The sequence below is a fragment of the Betta splendens genome, chromosome 4 (genome assembly GCF_900634795.4).
Source record: "Betta splendens chromosome 4, fBetSpl5.4, whole genome shotgun sequence".
In the NCBI taxonomy this organism is placed as follows: domain Eukaryota; kingdom Metazoa; phylum Chordata; class Actinopteri; order Anabantiformes; family Osphronemidae; genus Betta; species Betta splendens.
In genome coordinates this window covers 4,364,741-4,388,257 of record NC_040884.2, presented here as the reverse complement: position 1 = coordinate 4,388,257, position 23,517 = coordinate 4,364,741, and the positions used below count along the sequence as shown (strand labels likewise).

At 47.0% G+C, this 23,517-nt stretch overlaps 2 protein-coding genes across 8 annotated transcripts in view; one reads left to right on the top strand and one right to left on the bottom strand.

Moving 5' to 3' along the window:
• kank4 (KN motif and ankyrin repeat domains 4) overlaps positions 1-9,300 on the top strand; it is a 42,639-nt gene extending 33,339 nt beyond the window's left edge. For all 3 annotated transcript variants that reach the window (XM_029147990.3, XM_029147989.3, XM_029147992.3), the window contains exons 4-9: positions 1,375-1,468; positions 3,561-3,800; positions 4,017-4,101; positions 4,372-4,734; positions 4,801-5,001; positions 6,560-9,300. In XM_029147990.3, the coding sequence (XP_029003823.1) occupies positions 1,375-1,468; positions 3,561-3,800; positions 4,017-4,101; positions 4,372-4,734; positions 4,801-5,001; positions 6,560-6,658 (1,082 nt within the window). In that variant the 3' untranslated portion in view covers positions 6,659-9,300. The remainder of the gene's footprint in view (positions 1-1,374; positions 1,469-3,560; positions 3,801-4,016; positions 4,102-4,371; positions 4,735-4,800; positions 5,002-6,559) is intronic.
• Positions 9,301-13,374: 4,074 nt separating this feature from the next.
• lrp8 (low density lipoprotein receptor-related protein 8, apolipoprotein e receptor) overlaps positions 13,375-23,517 on the bottom strand; it is a 111,915-nt gene continuing 101,772 nt past the window's right edge. Inside the window, exons 17-19 of one of the 5 annotated variants that reach the window (XM_041070702.2) lie at positions 22,702-22,770; positions 20,352-20,542; positions 13,375-13,419 (exon numbers count right to left, since the gene is read on the bottom strand). In XM_041070702.2, the coding sequence (XP_040926636.1) occupies positions 13,390-13,419; positions 20,352-20,542; positions 22,702-22,770 (290 nt within the window). In that variant the 3' untranslated portion in view covers positions 13,375-13,389. Of the gene's footprint in view, positions 13,420-13,902; positions 20,543-22,701; positions 22,771-23,517 lie in introns of those variants that run through there. The other 4 variants (XM_029149527.3, XM_029149528.3, XM_029149525.3 and 1 more) reach the window with 4 other exon arrangements.

Here is a 23,517-nt window from a genome sequence, read left to right as displayed (position 1 = left end):
GGTCGTGTGCCTGGCTCATTAGATGAGCTGGACTGAGGTTGAGTGAGAAACGAGGCACCAAACGGGCGGCTGTGTACGTTAGCTGGACCGAAGCAGCGGTGATGACGTCTCACTCTGTAAGCGCATGTGTGTCTACATGGATGCTGTCGTTCCCCCCTCTCGAACAAAATCACTGCATTCACAACTATTTTACACCCAGGGTTCATTTGGAGTTTAGCTTTGGGAGCGCTGACTGTAATTTGTGTGTGAGAACGCGTTACTGTACTGATTGTAGTCGTCCCTTTGAACGACCTTGACTAATCCAGCGTTTTACAGTATTTGTCCCTCATCTGAGACTTCAGAGTTTAACTTCAGAGTCTTGTCTGGAGGCTGAAACGTCTCAAAGTCTGCACCAAAATGAGGGGAGGTTAAATCACACCATTGTTTTTCAGATCTTTGCTGGAGAATGTCTCCAAATGCCAAATACTGCTAGTTCTGGACTTCCCCTCTCTGAAAGCATCATTCTTCTTTAATGGCGCTTCTTGGGGTCTTTGTAGCCAGTGTTCTTTGGCTCGAAGCCACATCCCTATGTACTTACATAAAACACTAGAGCCCCTGCACCATGTCTGCTGTCAGCTACAAGTAAGACTGGGCTTAGAGCCAGTGAGTGACAGCAAAGGAGCCCATGCAGTTATCAGGTATTGGGCAGATACGTACGGTACCGAGCCACACAGTGACGGGATGGTGTTGTCCCGTAATCCGGACCTGTGCATGTGGAATCTGTGTTTCTCGTCTGCAGAATCTAATCTCATCATAGCAAACAGATGCTGGGTGTAATTGGCGTCCAAATATTCTCGTTAATAATTAACAGGCACGGTCCCACCTTCCCCTGTCTGAGCTCAGGAAGTCCACGTACTGTAGCTCAATAGCTGCTCGTGAGCACAGCTTGCTCCACAGAGGAATCAAGAGCGTCGTGCACCAGGAAGCGCTAATAACGCTCTTAGCCCGACTTACAGACCTAATCTTAAAACCTGCCGCCTGGCTGAGGGAGCAGAGTCGAGTCATCGCTCAGTACAACTGTTGTTTCCATTTGGCTGTGTGACATTTGGATGCAGCAGAATTCAGATTAATTAAATGGCTGAAGGGGGCGGGAAAGATTTGTGGAAGCTCTGCAGGTGGATAATGAATATAAAACTGCAGAAATGAAGAGGCTGCCAGTTCAACGCTCATATGAATCAGGCTGAATCATCTGGACTTTTGGATTATATGAATGTTCTGTACCGTAAATACAAACAGAGTCACATTCTAATGAAATTCTAATGAAAAACATTTAACTTTTCCTCCCTTTTCTGTTTCGTCTCTCTCCGTTTATTCCTCTGTCCTCCTCTTCACCAGGTCTCAAATCTATTATGAAGAAAAATGGTGCCGCCGACAAGCAGGGAACCAAGGGAGCCAAGAAAAACCTCAAGTTTGTTGGGGTGAACGGAGGGTAACTTCTTTTTTTAATTTCAAAGTGATTACAGGAATATGTTTGTGGGGTTTTGTGCTTTTTTTATTTGTATTTCTAAAGATAATTAATCTGTATGAGTGTTTGTGGCAGCTTGGTAACGTCACATTTCCTCCTGATTTCATTAGGGAAATCTTCACAAATAGGAATTACATATTTTCACTTTTCAGAGTTGTCAGGTTTATCGTGTTACATAGTCAGAGGTGGCTTCAGTCGGATTAGCTAATTAATAAGAAAATGACTCGGTTTAATCCTCAGAAGCAGAATTCGTCTAAACCCACGTGGCCATTTTTGTTTTTCTGTAGGAAAGGAACAGGCGCGTTCGCCGTGAAAGTTACAGAGGCAGCGATCAGTCAAAGATATTTAGATATTAAATATAGATATTTATCAGTTATTAAGGCCAGGTGCTGAAACACTAATCACTAATTATAATTCATTTATAGCCAGTTTGTTCACATTCATCATGGGAGATTTCATCATAAATTTTTTCTTTAAATCCATTAGCCTTGATTTGTGGTTTGAAGCTAAAGTATTATTTCATCGTTTGTTACATCCCACTTTAATGTCACGACTGGTAGACACAAATTCTTCTGAGAGAGCGTTTGTGTTTACAGTAGAGCCGGCAGACATGACGGTTTTCTCATGTTCATCTGAGGTTGACCACTAAGTCCAGCTGTGTCTCTCACATCAGCATCGCTCTGCTTCCTTCCCCACTTTGAAGACACTCTGCCCTGAATTTGACCTCTTTGACTGCTGGGAGGGAGAGTGTGTGAGTGAGTATGTATGAATACTGTATGTTCTGATACGGTGTGTGTGTATTTTGCATCTCATCGTCTCATCTCACTGCCTGTGTGTGTGTGTGTGTGTGTGTGTGTGTGTGTGTGTGTGAGCGAGAGAGGTTGGAAGAGGTGATGAATTTTAATTGGGCAGATGGTCTTCAGAGTTTTCCCCGTCAGTGCTACAGCCAAGACGTTAGCTTCTGTAGGTTATGTTACATATGTTCAGTTTCATTTTGCGTGGAATCCTCCACGTGCATCAAACACAATGTTGGCCATCGTTCAGTACAACAAGCGTTTGCTTCTAGTTATTTCTCATTACATCTGTGACAGATTGTGTTGTGATGAGAACTATTCGCTGCTCCCTGTTGTGGAATGATCTGCAAACAGAGCCAGATCCTCCGGAACAGAACAAATATGGCGTTATCAGTGGTGTTGTAGGGACCTGCTGCGATACGCGCAGAGGCAGAGTATGTTTTACATAGATAAGGACACTATTAATATAACTTACTGTATAAAAGATGGTTCGTGTCTAATTTGAGATTTTAACTCCAGTTTAGTCGGTTACATTAAGGTCTATGCTGCTCGGGTTTAAACTAATTTGAGCAGATGTTATTTATAATCAGACAACAATATTTTCTCAGCCTATCTTTAGGCTTAAGTCCACACCAGGAAGCGGGTCGCTGTTTGCTTTTCTCCGCTCTGGATGGATGCTCTACTCTCTCTTTGCTCCCCCTTGAGCTCCTCCGGAATCCAGGGAATGTTGTGGCCCCTGAACGCCTCTTGGTGTGGTGTCTGGTGTGTGTGTGTGTGTGTGTGTGTGTGTGTGGCTACAAACAGGCATGAATCAGTGGTATTCAATTTAAACTTATCTGATCCTCAGCCCCTCAGAGAGCTGCCTTCAGGATACACCCCGATGATTACACCCACACTCATTACACCAGCAGTCTCCACTTCTCTAAATATAGGAACAGGCTGCTCCTTTGTCCATGTGTATGTAATGTATACATTTTTTGCAAACACATCAATGTTTTTTTAAGTATTTGTTTAACTGTGCAAAGGATATCTAGGACATACAGGCCTATGTAACATTTATAACAGGCCTCATTTTAACGCCATGACCTGTTTTTGTAGCTTTGTTGCTCATGTTAGTTTTAGTTTGTGTTTCATTGATGCGGCTTGTGAATGTGTTTATATTTAAATACGAACCCACAGTAGATTTGTATAATGTATAAAGGGTTTTAGGGTTTTTCAGTCACCTACAGGATTAAACTGAGGATGTTTGTGTCCACTTCCAGCTATGAGACAACCTCCAGCGAAGAGTCAAGTGGAGATGAGAAGACGAAGGTGGAGGAAGAAGAAGCCGACAGCTCAGAACCAGAGGTGGAGAAGGAGAAGGAGCCAATGGAGACGCCTGAGGAGGCAGCAGAGACCCAGGAGACGGGGGCTGAAGCTTCCGCTGCTGAGGAGAAGAAGCCTGAAAGAGGCCTGATGGATCCCGAGGGCTTCCAGGAGCTGCTGGAGGAGCAGGCGCAGGGGTGAGACCAGCACGTTTAGGACCGCAGTGGAAAATGCCTCACAACAGAGTCTCTGAAGCCTCAGGAGTTACTGTACATGCAGCTAGCAATGGTGAACACATGTAAATGTAAAGCAAACACGACGACCAAAGGGCAGTAAAGGAAACCAAAAGGTGGAAAACAATGAATATGTTAAAACAAAGGCCAAACGTTGCTGTTGTTGCTGTTTGTTTTCAGGGAGAAAGTGGACAAAGGTTTCATCGACGCGTGTCTCTACGTGAAGGACCGCATGGAGGAGGTTTCATCCCCGGATAAAGAAATGGTGAGAAGCGCTTCTGGCGGCTGATTCTTGGTGGGAGTGAGATAAAGGCCTTTGCTGTCGTGTCCGTGTTGTTCTGCTCGTTCAAATATCTGAGTGGTGTTAAGTCTATTTTTGTTGGACACATGCTTCGGGGTCTCTTGGTTGTTTTTCAGCTTTCACAGTAGAATAAAGTCCAGTAATGGGCTGTGCAGGGCTCCTCCTCGGCTGCTTAACAGAACCAGTAAAAAGATGCTCAGGAAACGATAAGCAGCTTCTCTCTCTGCTCCGTAGCGGCAGGTTTTAGTGGTGCTGTACCAGGAGTGGTTCAGGGTCTCCAGTCAGAAGGAGTCGGACGCCGACACCGTCAGACTGTACCTGCGTCAGGTGGGCCTGACCACGCCCACTCTGCTGCCGTACGTGGTCAACCTCACCGACGGCAACGGGAACATGGCGCTGCACTACAGCGTGTCGCACTCCAACTTCCCGGTGGTCAAGCTGCTGCTGGACACGGGCCTCTGCGAGACCGACAACGTCAACAAGGCGGGCTACACCCCGGTGATGCTGGCGGCTCTGACGGCCGCCGAGACCCCCGACGACCTGGAGGCGGCGCAGCAGCTGCTGCGGCTGGGCGACGTGGACGCGCGCTCCCGCCAGGTGAGCGCTCCCGCCGGCCGCGGAGCCGCGTCACCGCCGCCTCCGCTGACCCGTGTCTGTCCGCAGATGGGCCAGACGGCGCTCATGCTCGCCGTGAGCCACGGCCGCGTTGCCATGGTGAAGCTGCTCCTGAGCTGCGGCGCCGACGTGAACGCGCAGGACCGCGAGGGCTCCACGGCGCTCATGTGCGCCAGCGAGCACGGACACACGCACATCGTGCGCCTGCTGCTGGAGACGGGCCGCTGCGACACCGGCCTCACAGATAAGGTACCGACGTCAGTCAGCCGTTTGTTCTGTGTCCTTAGAACCTCCTGCCTGCTCTGCCCTCGGCTTCTTTGGGCACTGTGAACCTCACAGAACGTTTCCTTCCTGATGCAGATGCCACCAATACGTTTGTGGTCATGTGATTGTGTTACAGGCATTGCCAATAAGCCCCTCAGTGCCTGGCACACACCGTAGCATACGTCAATGGATATTGGGCTGCGTATGAAGTCGGGTTCAGGAATACAGTGTCCGGTTCCCGGCCCACACGCTGTAGATTGATTGTTCAACCTAGTGGGATATTGATTTGTCCAGACTGTCGATTCCTCTCCGCAGTCTGGGCTGCCCAGTCCAGGAATGGCCACATCACAACTGGGGCCTCGCGTCACTGCCTCATCGCTGCACTGCAAGCACGCTTCGGCCTCACGTGGCCTCTGCCTCCACACCTGCATCCGACTTCAGCCCAGATTCCTCCTCCCGTCCTTTCTTATCCGTATAATGTGCCTCACACTGTATGTTTAACAGGGAGCTCCAAAGTTTTGAATGTATCTGAACTCATGACCAGCATATAAATCCACCGTTGGCCTCTGTTATGTAATTTGCTGTGGCTCCATGACAACACCAGAGCACGCTATATTTAGTGGCAGCGGTGGACGGACACCTCAAAACGGAGCGAGCAGCTGTGAAGCTGAAGGTTTGTTTAGCAGCTCGGTAAACTGCGCACAGTGGAATTTATAGGCTTCATCCTGTTCCGAGACGCGAGGTCCCTCTCGGTTCGCAGCCTCGTCTGCGCTCACGTCTTATGGCTGCACGGTTTTTGATGTAAATGGATGCGCTGCGAGACGTAAACACTCTGGCAGTCGTTCCGGCGGCGACAATTTACAGCCGAGCGCGTCTGAAATGGATGTTTGTCGCCGTCTGGGTCCGCTAGTCGGCCAGTTCCATGCAACACACAGTCCGTGCAACACACAGTCCGTGCAACACACTGTCCGTGCAACACACTGTCCGTGCAACACACTGTCCGTGCAACACACTGTCCGTGCAACACACTGTCCGTGCAACACACTGTCCATGCAACATATGTGTTTAGTGCACGCAGTGGCAAATTACAGTAACAAGTAATGAGAAAACACAGGGAGTCCCAGGGAATTCTGTTATAATAAAAGCACTGTGGATTCTAACACATCTGGAAATGGATTGAGAATATATTTATATCAAAGTGACAAAATGTGATGAAAGAGTTTCATGTTTCCCTTCAATAAAATCCCTCAATTCGTCCCCAGGCTTATTATTCAAACCTGGTTGATTATTCATGCGAAGCAGCTTATCATTGCATCATTATCGCACTTTGCTTCTGATTCCGAGGGGGATAATTAGATCCGATTTAAAGAGAAATAACAAGTCTACAAATCCAAACAGCAAAACACCAGGATGCTAAACCCAGTTCCTTCAGTGATGTTTACAGTGTCGGTGGCCAATCAGAACAGAGAAGAAGCAACGCTGCCATCGTCAGGATGAAAACGGCCACTACACCCACACTGACTTGTTCCTCTTTCTGCCCCAGAACGATCAGACGGCGCTGTCTGTGGCAGAAGCAGCCTCGCACCAGGACATCGTGGAGCTGCTGAAGGCCGAGACCCCGTCCGCCGCGGGTCTGCTCTGAGCCGCACCGCTTACGCTTCCAGACCACGTCAGCCCTTCCATTTCAGGACCCTCCTCCCACCAGAACAGCAGGAAGAAGCTGGAAACACAAAATGCACAAAAAAAGCAACCATCTGGGCGACGGGCGCAGACGGGCGCAGACGGGCGAGGTGGGCGCCTGCATCGCGTTGGCTGCGCAGCTCTGGGAGCTCACGTCCTGCAGCATCCAGCCGCAGACGCGCTCTCCTTCCACACGTCTGCCAACATGCCCCATGGGTGTTATGGATATGCTGCATCAACCACTCAGTGGACAGACAAACAAAGAGGGTCACGCGCGTTGATGGTGGGACATCGCCATAGTAACCAGTGTGATTGACAGGATATCAAGTAGGGGACGGGATGAGAATATGAATACAGATCAGGGACCGGCAATTGCATGAAGAGAAAGTTGGATGAACTGCTGCTTCTTATCATCAAACGACCTCTTCAAGCTCTATACTAAGCACATGACCTTTTTAAATATGATATTAAATATGACATCATTTCTATTTTTTCTTTAACAACATTGACATCACACTTCATATTTGGACATAAGCCATTACTGAGGACATAGTATACAGTATGTAGAATGTTATTCTAACAGATTATAATCACAAAAACAGAAACTGTATTTTCTACTGCATTTTTCTATCGTGTGTGTGTGTGTGTGTACAGTAAATCTGCACTCTCTCTAATATCGGTGTCCAAAGGAAACTATATCTCTCCAGAAAGCGTGGATTAAACATTAAAGTGATAGAGTAGATCTTTTCAGTGGATATTTGGAGTCGTTCCGTGTATCGTTTACGTCACAGTTTTCCTTATCTGACACGGCCGATCGTCATCTGGGAGTTAGAGACACAAAAGGCTGAATTGGAGATAAAAGGCTTTTGTTGGACACAAAAGAAAAGAGTTTTTTATAACCAGAATATAAGCAGTAGTAAGAAAGACTAAAGTCTTCTACTAGAAAAGTTCAGAAGGTGCTGCATGCAAATACTCCCCCGGCCGCTCGTACTAAACAGTATGTTGTAATACTGTCTGTTCTAATGATTAACACTCGTCTCTGCCTCAAGTCGATCTCCTCAACTCCGACGTACGTCTTCGTTCGCCTGCTTGTTTCAGATCAAATCCTGTATGCAGCTGCTGCAAAGTGCACAATGAATGTGGGGCCGCGATACATTCCAGGAAAAAATGAGAAAAACACATGTAGCAAGTCCAAGCACACCGGCATGGGTGGTGGAGCGAAGACAAGGCTGTCAGTGAGGCGAGAGGACGTCTAACACGTGCAATCGCAAAGACCTGGTCTGCCTGGTTTCAAATTGCTAACGCCAGTTCATCCTGCCTCCAGACATTCACACTGCAAACGGGGAAACTGGCAGAGAAAAAATAAGCATGACGTTTTCGTTCAGTCCGAGAAGCAATATTAATGGAGTACAGTGTCAAGTCAATCAGGAACTAGCTACAGTAGCCGGCAGCGGGGTCTGGTTTTGCCTTAATCAGTGACAGAAGTGATATTTTCCAGGGAATGTGCTTCACAGAACTACACCCATATTCCTAAAGTATCTGCTCCGATCGCGTCTCTGCTGCAGATGTCTGACGGGTTTACAGGAACCAGGGATTCACAGTCTCACCTGGGAACAGGTGAATAGACTCCACAGACACTTTTTCTAAGTAAAAACCTGATATGTTGCTTCTATTAACAATCAACTGCTTAATATTTTTTATATAACTAGATTCCAAATTTAGCCACTTTCTCTAAACAAGAACTGAGTAAACTTTTCTAAATTTATTAAGAACTCATTCGTGGACACTTTATAAATATGGGTGCTAATGTTACGATGTATTCTAATGAAATAGTCCTGTAACAGTGGCTTAGTGATCAGATCATCATCATTTGTCGAGTCACAGCAGAGCGAGAGAAGCTCGTGCTACTGTAGTTGTGTGTACTTTCCCTCAGCACAGACGGCGACCGGCGGTTCGGATCTGTGCTGTGTGTTTGGTCTTCCGTGGTTGTGAAACTAAGTAAATGACGCCCATATGTTTAATCCAGTGTGACCCAGATAAATAAGGTTTCATAACTGGCCGCACACCAAAGATCTGAAATCAAATCTGCATCACATGGGTTAAATGTCATACTTTAATCTAGATTATGCATTATTTTTGTTTCTGTACATCCAGCCAAATACATGTACATACAGTATCGTGAACAGTATATAACAAGTATCGTCTGACAGTTTGCTCTAAAAATTATATGAAGTATTTATTCCAAATTATATATTTTTTACCATATATAGTCTACTAATGTATGCATGGACACATACTCGGTCGGTTCGAGGGAAACTAGAAGCTGGTGATGTGCGTTCTGGGTGTGTGGGTCCGGTGTAGTAGAGGTTGTGCTTGTGTCATGTGCCCTTTGATGCTACCTATGATATGTGTGGGGAAAATAAAAAGCAGAGTTAATGCTGGTTCAATACGGGCGACGTGCGCCTGGTGTTAATCCCCTTCTAAAACCAGTCTATGTACATGACAGTGTCAAATGTAAAAACCTGTACCTGTGCTCATTATACGACAGGTCTACACATTATAACCCAGAGGTCTACTTCCAAATAAAGAAATACCAAGACTACAGCCCTGTGTCCTCCTTCATTCCACTAGTGGAGAAGTAATAACATTTCTAATATTTATGGAGAAACACGACCAGCCAAGCGATTCCCTTCTAAACCAGCAGGGGGCGCCATCACCACGCAGTAAGAAGGCAGGGACAGCGGCGTCATCCTCTCCTGAGACCTTCCCAGAACAGAGGCAGCTGGGCGTCACGTGCAGATGGTCAGACCGCTGCTTCAGCTTTCACCGTTCACATTCAGATCAGCTGACGAGGACGCGGATGTCAAATGTTTCCACCCCAACGAGCGACGACGGACGCAGTGTTCCCCAGACGACCTGTTTTAAGCCTCCATCACCATAATGGGTGGTTTCCTACGCTGATCATCAGACAGCGTCACTCGCGACGCCACCGTAGCCCGTCTGCAAACGGACACCCGATGCCAATGAAAAGTTGAGACCAGAACTACAGAGGAGGAGAGAAAACGGAGCACGACTCAAGCTGTGCTACAGCAGAGACGAAGCAGGAAAAACAAACCTGCGCTTTCAGTCCGGTTCTGTGTGCGGATGCTTCATTTCTACCAGCGGGCAGTGATGTCACAGACCTCAGCAGAGCAACTGTAAACATCAAAACGTGGTCGTGAAGTCGAGGCCTCGCATATTAAACATTTCCCAACAATAAAATACCTCGCTGGAATAATTTAACTGATTAAAGCCCGACTGTACATTCATTTACAGGCAACAGATGCTTGTTATTCACAAACTGAGGAGAAGAGTGATTTGCTCTTAACTGAAGTGGATGATGTATTAGCGCTGTAGCTGAGTTGTTCCAGCTGCAGCCACTACACACTATAGCGCTTTATTGCGGCTCCATAAACATGTGGAAGCCCAATTTCCCCACAGACGCCGTTAATAATCCCAAACACTGAGAACAGTGGGAAGGAGGATAATGAGTACAAATGATGCTCTCTCCCCCCGTCAGCGCCCGCTCCGAGTCCAGGGGACTGTAAATACGGACGCTTAACAGGCTGCCTGCAAATGAGATCTGTGATACATGGGCGTCGGAGCGCCCTCACCTGTCCCAGCAGGACGGAAATTTAATTAAAGCGATTCCTCACAAATAAGCAAAGACAACATCTGCAAAAGTAGTAGTGATGCTGTGGCTGTTGCTGTGCGTGTGAGGAGCCTCCTCCTCCTCCTCAGCGCACGCATGCCCTCACAGTCAACTCACTCTGGGCCCCGGTGCCAGACAATTATACCCATGTACTGCACCCAGCTCGTATCTGCTCACACATGCAAAACGCGCACCGGGACCCGGGGTTCTTATTGAATAGATGTCTTTGTGCTTAGCAGTAATCCACTTATCACGAGCGCGTACGGACATATAGAGGCAGGCGGGAAGCAGCAGGCAGCACGTACAGTGTGAGGGCTGAGCGCTCAAGTGTTCCTCATCTGAATTGCAGATGCCTGTGTGGCCCCTGTCTGCCAGCGCCGTGACGACGAGCCGTCCTCATTAGCATGGGGACTTTTAGCTGTAATTATCTGCTAGTGGCACTTAGCCCATCAACGCCTCCTCCAGCACGTTCCACTGCATCTGCACGCTCAGCATTTAGACTTTGGCCTGCGTCTAGACGGACAGACGCACATCTGAGGCAGCTGGAAAGGAACACACACACACACAGACAGACAGACAGACAGACAGACAGACAGACAGACAGACAGACAGACAGACAGACAGACAGACAGACAGACAGAGACACACAGACAGACAGACAGACAGACAGACAGACAGACAGAGACACACACACAGACAGACAGAGACAGACAGACAGACAGAGACATACACAGACAGACAGACAGACAGAGACACACACACAGACAGACAGACAGAGACATACACAGACAGACAGACAGACAGAGACATACACACAGACACACAGACACACAGACAGACAGACACATACAGACAGACCGACAGACACAGACACACAGACACACACACAGAAAGACAGACAGACAGGCACACAGACACACACACAGACACACACACAGACAGACAGACAGAGACACACACACAGACAGACACACAGACAGAGACATACACACAGACAGACAGACAGACAGACAGACAGACAGACACACACACACACACACACAGACAGACACACAGACAGACAGACAGAGACATACACAGACAGACAGACAGACAGAGACATACACACAGACACACAGACACACAGACAGACAGACACATACAGACAGACCGACAGACACAGACACACAGACACACACACAGACAGACAGACAGACAGACAGAGACACACACACAGACAGACACACAGACAGAGACATACACACAGACACACACACAGACAGAGACATACACACAGACACACACACAGACAGACAGACAGACAGACAGACAGAGACATACACACAGACACACAGACAGACAGACAGACACATACAGACAGACAGATAGACAGACACAGACACAGACACAGACACACAGACACAGACACACACACACACACACACACACACATTAATATAATATAATATTCCTGCTTCTCCATCAGCCCCCATGGCTAATCTGTGCAATTTGTTATCCAGGAGATAATAGGAACTGTCATGCGTGAGGCAGAAGGAGGGGGGTGCCTCTTGTTCGCTGCATTTTTAAACAGAAAGAACTCAGTGCAACAACTTTATGGGGCCAGATGTGGCCTATTAACGGCTTCTTCCTGCTAACGGAACGAAATGCTAGAACGAAATGCGCCAAAGAAATGAGTTGGAAAAAATGAGTTGATGCAAAACGGCAAAAACAAAGACTGGACGGTAATTTGCTGTGATGAAGGCAGACAGACACAGAGACTCAATGGGAATAGTGAGGAAAAATAAGTAGTTCATTAAAGGGAGGATGTAAAAGCAAAGGCTCGAACCGGCAGCAAAGTTACTCCTCAGACGCCAAGTCTGTGCAACAGGCCTCAAACCACAGCAGCCGCTACTGACCCATTTGGCCACTTGGGGGCAGTACAGCAAACTGTAAACACAGTGACATCATCTTTTAAGGCCACATGCTAATTTAACATATTCAGCAGAGACAGACGCCCTTAACTGCGTTCCTGAGAACCTGATTATTACTGAAAAATTACTGAGCCTCCTTTAAACTTGTTATTTTTTGTCAAACTCCAATAACAGATAAATTCTCAGCTTTGTGCACCAACTACATACACAATAAGCTGTGTACTTTATTCATAAGCAGCGTTGTCGTCACCATACCTGAATATTTTATTCCTTTTAACGCGACAGGTGGAGCGGCACTCAGCCACCTGGACGCCCCACTAACCCCACAGTAACTAACAGAGTCCGACGTGAGGAGGGCGAGAGCGATAAATGAGGGAGGAGGAGAGAGCGGCGGCGCTGTAAATGTGACCGGCACAGCTTCACGTCTGAACACAACAACAGGCTGCTTATTCTACAGCCGTGTGGACGGTGTAAACAGGTGTCTGAGCTCCTTCCTCAGCGAGGTGACCTCAAAATAAAAGTTAACACAAGCCCCTTGTGACCATGAATGGTTTAATATGAAGTGATGATAGAGAATCTATGAGGATGAATAATCATAAAAATATCTACATAAACATTGGGTCGAGTGCTTTTTCTTGAACAAAGGGTTTTTTCTAAATTCATTTGTGTCTCAGGATGAATGTGACTCCAGGAGCTGAATGAGTTGGACAGAATCACAGCAGCCAGATGTTTCACATACTAAACAAGTGAATAATGTGACCACTTACCTTAGCTCTACATAAATGTCCATTTAGCCTAACCCATGCCACGCACCTCCTCCAGTTATCAGCAAGCGCCAGCAAAACGGCTTGACTGGTGGTAAAAGGCAGCGAAGCCAGAGCAAATCCTCAGCGACCGCCAGCAGCCGCCCTGGAACGAGGACAGGCCGCGCGGCCAGCTCTGCCGCGGGCTCATCCATCAAACCTCCAGCGATCGCTCGCGCCTCCAAACTTTTCCAGGGACTACACACATCCCTGGCTGGTTACTGCGCTCGTCTCGCTTCCTCTGACGGTCCATTTTAGCCTCTCGCCTCCCTCTGGTTTCTACTTCCCTTTACTGCAAGTTGTCATGTTCTCTGTGGAGCTGAGTGACACAGACAGAGAGCAAACACAAGGAGGCCACTGCTGACATTTCTATCCATCATATGAGGAAAACATCCGGTGCCTGGATCATTTATATGAGAAGAACCTGCAGCTGGCCTCAGTTTACAGATTTGAGGCTTATTCTGACACAGTTTGTATTAAAATTTAAGGATTATGGATTCACACACAACTTGATACTGACTGAGCAGGAAACCTTTGGATACACGTCTCAATTTTCTAGCACCGAGACCCATTCACTGCTCACAGGTAATCTACATTTAACTACTGTAAGCGATGAGATCAACCATGCTTCAAATTAAAATAAAAGCATGAAGTTAAAAATAATGAATAAATAAAAATGCTTCGCATGGAATAAAACGTGTTGAATATGGATACAGATGTATCAAGCATCCTTTATAGATCTGGTGAAGTATGAGGAAGGCATCTTCTAAACGCAAGACACAGAATCAAGTATCAACAAAGACAATTTTTATAAATTTAATATATCAATATATAGAGATATTTATCAACAGCTTGATTTCATAGAAACGTGAGTGAGACCATTTTGGCATACAGTACAGATGTTCCATGTAAGTACAGAAGATGCTTAGTTCTACGACCCCCCCACCCCGTCCCTCTCCACGAGCGTTTCCCTTCCAGCAGACACGTAAGACGGAGAAACGGAAAGAGTGAAGGTTTACAGGAGCACAAAACGAGGCACCAATAAATTAAAACAACCCCTCAAAAAAAGAAAAAACACGCACGAAAACGAAACCTATTCAACGGAATTAAATACAGGGTGAACGCTAGAAGTCTGCGGCGCTGTTAAAGAGCAAAGAAACCAAGGGAAAACAGAACAAATGGAAAGTAAAACAGAAACACTTTGGCAGAGTATTAATTTTTAGTTACAATCAAGTAGTAAAGAAATCCAGTGCTCTTGTGTACAAATAAATTCATATATAGTCTACACTCCTTTTTACCCCAGAGGTTTATGTACAACGTCTTTACAGATACATTAAAACATTATCAAAAAGGTTTTTACTGTATGAAAACGTATTTACAAGTCATGATTCAAAACCATTGGACCGTACCATTGGATCGCCCCCCTCCCGTTTTTTTTGTTGTTTTCCTCCCTCTTAAGAACGTTACCTCTTTACACAGTGCAGAAGGCTTCTTGAAAGGTTTTGTGCAACAAACAGCGTAAAAAAATGCCTGTCGTATGGCTGTGGAATGGACAGGGCCCGGTGGGTTCGGAAAGGTTCTCGCAAGTCAAGACAGGAAAATGCAGGTGGAGCAACTACAGCCAATGGTTTGCTTATCAAAATGTTGCCCTTATACATCATCATCACCACCCAGTAAAAAGGTTCACACAAACAGATTTCACAGCTTCCCCGTCGTCGTTTTCTCCCCTGGAAACTTTCGTTACTTCGCTGACGGGTTACAAAAATGTAGGTGACTCAGTTTTGCCGTTCAAGTAATCAAACATCAAGTCCTTCAAAAACTGGGAATGGAGTGTTGAGGAGAGAGACAGAGAACAAGTACAACTCACTTACAACAGTCCAGAAGAAAAAAATCACGATAGTTAGAGGAACCAGCTGATGCAGGAAAGTCACTGGGTCGACAGGAGAGAAGACCAGCCAAGCAAAGTCAAGTCAATGAGGGTCCAGATCTGTAGCCGGAGGGGCTGACGCCTGTTTGCTGGTTCACAGTCAGGAAGGTTTGTTCTCCGCTCTGGGGGCTTCCTTGGTGTTTGGGGGGTTTCAGTTGAATCAGGTCCTCCAGTGTGTCTGTATCTGCCTACCCAAGCACTCATAGCCCTTACCAAAGGAAAGAGGATGATGATGTAAGATGAAGATGGGTGGCGCAGGAGTCGTCGACGCTCTAGACTACAAATCAGCAGTGGAACAACCATGAAGAGACCTGAAGCCTCAGAGTTACAGTGCATGAAGCCGTCAAGTGTAGGAGAGATGTGAGAGATGATAGAAAGCGGTCAGTTAATGCAGCACAGGTCAGAATCTCTGCTCAGAAATGGTTTGGTTAGCAGAGCGCTAGCAGAGACAAGAAAGGACAGGAAACCATGGAGCACAAACCAGGAGCAGCACAATTACAGCTTTTGTTAGGTTGTGGGTTATCAGGAGTGCAAGTATTGACCTAAGCGTGATCATCTAACAGTGTAAACCAGACGCAGCATCCTCAGTAGTCATTAGTATGGAATGTGTTAGAAAGTTAAAACATTGTGCATTATGATTTGTTAGAATAAATCCAACAAATCTACTTGATAGTTCATTATTTTGAACTGCGAATGCGTCAGTGCGACTCAGATATCATCATTGCATCAGCAGGCCGACGTCAGGGAGACAGTGTCATCAGTGTGTTACCGGCTCTATGCACAGACCGGCTCCACGCAGGTTAGCGCGTAGCAACGTCAGGCTAACACGCTTTCAGCAGCAGCTACTGGGTTAATACTGAGACTTCAAGTAGATTCACTACACACTGTGCTAAAGTAAGTGTCACAAACAGTGCAAACCAAATAACTTAACACAAGTACACGAACTAAACTGTCAGGCTGATCCAGTCGTTAACCTACGGTGATGCTAACTGAGCACTAACGCAGTAGCTCCTCTCTGGCAACAGAGGAGCTACTGCAAACGCCACAACAGGCTCCACGTGAACCTGAAGCAGCCACGGTGTGCAGCGCTGACTCAGCTCACGGCTACAATTCAGTTCATCCTATATAAATACTGTATCCTGTGTATGACCTTATGCATCATCTGCAGCATTTCCGTCAGATATAGTGACGATTAATGACATTTTCCATTGTGATCTGTCAAAATGCAGCTGTGTCCATTCGAAGGCTTTTATAATGTCAAACTCAAACCCTGCCAGGAACGGAGCGTGGCTGGAGCCTCAGTGTGTCTCCGCCTTCCCCGCTGTGTAATGGATTGTATTCCTGTTTCTCTGAACAAAATGAAGATGCAGCGAGGTGACCTCCATTTTGTGCCCGATCCTGCTTCATGGGGGCCGCGTAGAGGACGGCGCCGTGCTGCAGAGGGCCACACTCCACCTGTCTAACTCCTCACATACTGCACGACGTGAGGAGGCCAAGCATCAACACCCACACACAACGTCAGCAGGAAATCAGCTGGACAAACACCGGCCTCCCGTCATGTCTGCCTCCCTTCCAGCATCTACACAAAAACCAGTAATACCTACATGTAATCAACAATTCTCCTGTATCGCTGAGTCAATACATATGCTAAGTCTCCACTGAGCCTGTGATGGAAGACGGTGTCTGCCTTAATCCTTTTTTGCTTATTATTTAGTCACATCAGATTTATGGAAAGATGGGAGGTAAACAAAAGCGCTGGTATGTTATTCCAACCATGGAAGACAAGGGTTTTATAGTTTGGATAGTTAAGACTGATCTATTTAATGCCGAACACAGTCAAAGAGGGTTTCACTAGGGTTAAATTATTCCCCAAATAGAGGAGTTAATCTGCCATCACAGCCACAAAGAGCTACTGTGGGATTTCTGCCATAACAGCTTCTGGAAATGCACAATTACAAGACATTATGCACAATTATTGCATCTGATTCAGTGGACTGGAAGCATGTCTGTGGCAAACCATTGGAAGATCAACTCTTTACGCCGGTTCACACGTTTCCTCTCTATCCAGCACTCAAATCAAATCAGCGCTCGGCGTTTCACTGAACGTCACGCGGCCGCGGCGGCAGAGCGGGATTCCTCCCGAACGTGGGCTTGTTTTCCACACCATCTCCTCTGGGCGTTACACATGTGGGAACAGTGGGGGGGTGGGGGGGTGGTGGCAGTGATCTGGCTCTGAATCTGCCACCACTGGAACACGGGCACTGAAGTTAGGGAGCAAACAGCAGCGTCTGTGGTGAAATAGGAGGGAGGTGATGTCGTGGGAAATAGAATAATATATAATGAGAGCAGCAGAAACCGATCAAAAGTGTCGTGTGAAGCTGAAAACTAAACACTAATTTGCCTTTTGTTCTTCAGTTTGAAAGTCAGACAGCAGTAGATACGGATTAAACCGATGCAGCAAACTCCTCCTGATGCTTTCTAATACTTCACAATTATAGCCTTCATTTCTTTGTACACCCTAAATAATTCTAAAGACTTTTGCTCTATGATTCCGGTTCAGTCACATACTGTATCAGCAGAATCCAATGAAGGTGTTATTTCTGTGTTTTAGTCTCCACACACAAAAAACTGAATATATAACAAAAATCCTAAAAAACAAAATGAATTCTAACAGGTAAAGCAAATAAGAAAACAATCCCAAGTTCATTATCAGCTGTACGCATACTTCTGACAGCAGGTGGGAGGATTACCCATAATCCTCTGTCTTTTCCACCCTGCTGCTCCGTGCCCTGAGGCGCTACCCTCCGATGGCACACACATCCTTCCATTCCCCTCAAAGCAAAACAAAACCCTGTTAGTCTTTCGCCCTGGAATCACCTCCACACATGCAGACAACGCCATCGCTTTATCTGCCTCCTCTCCCCTTGGCCGTATTTAGCCTCACCTCTCCCGGGTGCCAGGAAAAAAAAGATGACACTGCCCTTTAAAAAAAATCTGTCTTGTCAACTCGAGCTATAAAGGGAACTACGAAATAAATAACAACATCCTTGAAGAATCCTGGAAAACATGGACAAATCCACTTCTGCTACTTTCAGTGATTACATATTTACAGCAAAACACACACAAATAAATTAAGTCTGAATATGAGGAATTAAAAATAACGCATGCTGGCGTTTCCTCTGCCAGGCAGCCTTCTATTTACAATGTGCACTGAGGCGGCCGGATGAGGTTAGTTCAGACAACATAATCAAGCAGCATTCAACACACCACTACTGCTAAACAGGTGGAGAGACGAGAGGAGAGCAGAGGCGACGAAGGGAAGAAGTAGAGGCTAGTTGTGCTAGTAATGTTACTGTGGGGGGAAAGAGGCAGCGGAGCTACAGGCAACAAGACAGGACTCCTCTTTCTCCTCCGGTGCACCGGCCTCGCTGCAGCGGTGAGGGGGGGGGGGTCAGACTGTACAGTAATCCCCCTCCTCCTCAGGGATAGCCATCATCTTCCAGACTGAGTGCCACGCGCTGCAAACAGCAGATAAAAAACGGTTACTACAGTGGGCTGATGAAGGGCAGACAGAGAAGAAGATAGAAGAGTGAGCAGCGCAGCGGACAAAGCGCCGGCGCCGTTTCCTTCCTGACTTTCTCTCTCCTTCCCTCGACCTTGCTCAATCTCCCCCCTTTGTTCGTCGCCTCCTTCCCCGGCTGTTTCCATACGAGGAGCGGAGGAAGCTCGCCTACGGCGGCGCATGTCTGGCCCACATACTGTAACGCCAACCTGGTTTCCCTGGCTGTCTGAGTTGCCATATTGGCCCAAACGGAAGGAGAAGGAAATGACAGTGGCGCAGCGAAACAACAGAGCCAGGTTTAAAGACAGTAAAATCATTTCAGCAAAAGTGAATGATGAAATGTGGAGGAGAGAGCGCGGTTCCTTCTCTGCAGCCGTTACCTGAGGGCTGCTGTTCCTTCGACCTTGAATCTTAATATAATGCAGTTGTGCACCTATTGTGTGTGTGTGTGTGTGTGTGTGTGTGTGCGTGCGTGTGTGCTTCCAGCCTGTCATCATGCCAATGATTCCCTGAATTCTTTTGCCTCCTTTTTTCTCCTGAGCAACACAAAGAAATCTGTGTTACCATGCCAACCGATCAAAGCGCTACGCTCCCATCCCCCCAAACTCCGCTTTGGCTGCCCTTCCCTGTTTGCTCTCCAACACCTAAAACAACAAAACTATCCAGTAACTGTCCAAATTGTCCTGATGACAGCCCCTAATTTAGGCGCGTCTGAATGCAAATCACAGTGGCCACCGTCTCCCGGGCGGGTGGAAATTATAACTGCCAAAAAAAAAAGATAAAATCAAGAGGATAATCGACTTTGTGCAAGACTGATATTCATGGTTTCTAGTGCAGCTTGAATAAGATGAACTCAGTTTTGAATTGTCCTTGGTCCTGATTTGTGCTCGTTTTTCACGTTTTATGTTGCATTTCCATCGCAACGCAGGATAAAAAGCTCAAAAGAGCGACAACGCTTTAACCTGAATGTATTCAGGTTTTGTCCTTTTACTCAGCTTTGTCACCGTCCGTAAAGGCAACGTTTGACTCTGTTGCCAGCATAATACTCGTGTCACATCTCTCCTTAGTCCAGCAAACGTCTTTTTATGGTGTTATCCATAAAAAGACGTTGTCACATCTCTCCTTAGTCACATCTCTCCTTAGTCCAGCAAACGTCTTTTTATAGTGTTATTCTAAAACAAGAGGTCTATTAAAACAAACGTCTCCCAACACTTCAACGATCAAACAAACTAACTAACGCAGAACAGTATGAAGGATGCGATGGCTGATACATGTGTGTACTGTATGATTATGGCCGGTGCAGGTGAATGACGTGAGCGCGGTGCATTGGTGATGGGGCTGATAACCTGTGTGTGATTACTGCAAATCGTAGAAGTGTGCGTGGGCGTGTGTGCGTGGACGTGTGCGTGGACGTGTGTGTGTGTCTGTGCGTGGACGTGTGGGTGGACGTGTGAGGCACGTGTGCGTGGACATGTGCGTGTGTCTGTGCGCGGACGTGTGCGTGTGTGTGCGTGGACGTGTGCGTGGACGTGTGCGTGTGCGAGCCTGGCCCCCCTCCTCCCCAGGCCGACACCGAGGACCAAGCGGGCTCCTCCAAACCCCAGCACGTCGTGCCAAATGCCGAGCACCTTCCTCTCCGCCGCCGCCCCGCTCACTTCCCGCTGGAGAGCATCGGGGCCCCTGAGTACCAGTGCGAGTTGCTGTCTGTGATGCCGCCGCCGAGGGGCAGCGCTATGAAGGGCTGACTGTGGCCGCCACTCACTGCTGGGTAGACGTGGCCGATGGACTCGCTGTGGCGGCCGATGTGGATCTCGTCGTCGTCGTCCTCCGTGGTCTTGCGGTACACGGGGTTGTCGAAGTTCATGCTCTTGGTGTTCTTCCGCCGCCAGTTGCGCCAGACCAGGTAGCCGCCGGTGCAGAGCAGGCCAATGACCACTGTGGCAAGGATAGGGACTGCATGTGTTTAACACACACACAACAACAACACACGGCGGGAGCGTTAACACAGCCCAGGGGACACGGAGCGGCGCTTTAAGCACTCACACACAGACACGTTCCTTTCTCAGCGTAGCAAGGGCTCATCATCATGTCCACAAACTGATTGACTTTAAAAACATTTAATTTAATTAAGCAACTTTGTCATTTCACAGAGGAAACAAAACTTTGGTGCTACATTCCTCTGATGCATCAGCTCGTCTGATGAGACCGGTCGGCAGGACGACCGTTTTAGCTGGAGCTGTTCTCAAAAACGCAATTGTTTCTCAGTAAAATGGTGGCAGTAACAACAATGAGCCCTTGTACTGTATGCACACATCCCATTACATCCCCTCCCAGTTTCAGTCGTAGAAAATGATCAAGAACATTCATTAACATGAATGCGCATGCGCCATATGCAAAAATAACACACACATACACAAATACATGCACACACACTGAATTACAGCCTTTCTGTTAAATCTTGGTGCTTCTGGTTCTGAGGGAAAATGATTATTATTTTGCAGTTCTTGGGTTGGGTGCCTGTCATTAGCTACAGTACAGTATAGTCTCATAGCCTCTACACTATGATTTAAAATGCGCCAAAACATACACAAATAAATGAATGAGATACGAATCCCATCTGCAGACGATCTGCAGTAACTCTGGTGCTTTTTAGTTGGTTATGAGAGGAGAACGGACAGGAGGACAAGAGGAGGGAGGATGATTGGAGGATTTCAGAGACGCACCGCTCTCTCATCTTATTACCATATCAGCATGACTCCCTAGGTTCCCCGTCGACGTGCGTGTGTGTGTGTGTGTGTGTGTGTGTTGCATGTACAGAAGTACGTGTGCTGAGTGGGACCAATAGCTAAACCAGTGGTACATCAATGAGGCCAGAACCTGTGCGTGGGTGTGTTACTGTACAGTATGTCTGCTTGCCCACATCCATCTACATGTATCTCCATTTCCCTGTGGAAGCCTCATCTAATTGCTTTTTTTGTTAGACAGGCACTTTACGTCCCTGTGTGACAAGGCTGGAAAACCCCAGATTCTCCTTTGTTCTTCTATTTATGTTCTGTGATGATAAAAAAATTAAAAAAATCAGCTTTTTTACTAATTTTAATGTTTTAGTTTATTAACTGGGCAGTGTAACAGCCTGACTTTGGCTAAAGAGCTATAATCATTGTTCGGCGGTGTCCCTGGTGGAGCTGTGGGTGGGCGCGGTGCTGAGCGGAGGAACTGGGGTGCACAAATCTGGCCTTGGTGGACTTCTAACAATAATTAATGTTTCAAAGCCGCCAAAAATGCAGAATTGGACGATTTACAGCTACAGTAGTGGCTAAAAAACAATGTGAGATGGGGTTGAAAGGGTTAACCCATTCTGGGGATGTTTTAATAGCTAAAATCTCAATTGTAATAAATGAAAAATGACCGAAAAGTGTTTTACAGGCTTTTAGCGCGTCTGAAATTGATTAAACTACTAATTATTAGGGTTCAAAAATATCAATTGGACTCTCCTGTATGAGGTCATTTGTGCAGTAAGCTGATTTCTCTCTTTGCTAATACAATCAAATTTTCATTTTAAATCTGAGCTAATAGAATAGATTAACTTCACGCAGCCGGTTTCATTGTAAGGACTTGCTTTCTCGCTGCACTCGTACTCTTCTTTTATACAGTACAGTGCAGTAGCCTTTTCCGACCATTAGCGCTAATTCCGAGGTCAGAAGTTTTCACCGCTCCAAGGCAAATACATCAGTCTGTCTCATTAATGCTCCATTCAGATCAAGAACCGTTTAACCCATTCTGGGTCCACTGGGTCACAGAAATAGGTCAGAGCACCGCATCGTCTGCAGCTGTATTATGAGTGCAAACGTGGGGTTTTGATGCCACACGGCAGCAGTTGGTCGGATGAGACTGCAACACGATTTGCTAGATTGGCTGTGGCGCGTGTGCGGAAGCTGTGCATCGTCTCAACTACTAAACTATACCTGGTGCAACACTAAACAGCTAGACAAACACGAACACAGTATCACGTCCACACACATGCAGGGACTGAGGTACAAGCAGATACGCAGTAGCGAGGAGGGAGAAGCGAGCAGGCAGAAAGCAGTCAGTCAGTAGTCAGGAGCACTCACCGATGGGGATGACGATGCCCAGAACGGCCACCGTGATGTTGTTACCGATGAGGTAGTGATCACTCGCAGCTGATGGAGGAGCAAGAAAACATAAAAACAATAACAGATTTTACAAGAAGCATCATGATGTAACGGCAAAGAATCCACCTTCTTTGACTTGTGTGTAAATGAGATGCCGATGACTCACGTAGCAGCTCTTCTAATAGAAGAGGAGAAAAAAGCAATTTCGACAAAGTAATGTGCCAGATTTTTTACTAAAACGATTCAATTACCCGTTTGAATTTAGGGAAGAACACGCCGACCACAGGAGGTTTAAAAATGTGGGGAGACTGGAGGTGACCTTCACTCTCTATAACATGTACGGCACGTGTTCCTGTTTTGTCCAAATGAAACCCAGCGGATGCTCGCTTTGCTGCCCAGCTCCATGTTGACATGAACCCCCAAGACTCCCTAGCGTTTAGCCACAGCACCAGCAGCAGGCTAGCCATTAGCCACAGCACTAGCAGCAGGCTGCCCTGCGATGGACTGGCGACCTGTCCAGGGTGTACCCTGCCTCTCGCCCGTAGCCAGCTGGGATAGGCTCCAGCACCCCCGTGACCCCGCACTAGGGAGTAAGCGGTTACGAAAATGGATGGATGGATGGATGGATAGCAGCAGGCTAGCCATTAGCCACAGCACCAGCAGCAGGCTAGCTATTAGCCACAGCACTAGCAGCAGGCTAGCCATTAGCCACAGCACCAGCGGCAGGCTAGCCATTAGCCACAGCACCAGCAGCAGGCTAGCTATTAGCCACAGCACTAGCAGCAGGCTAGCCAT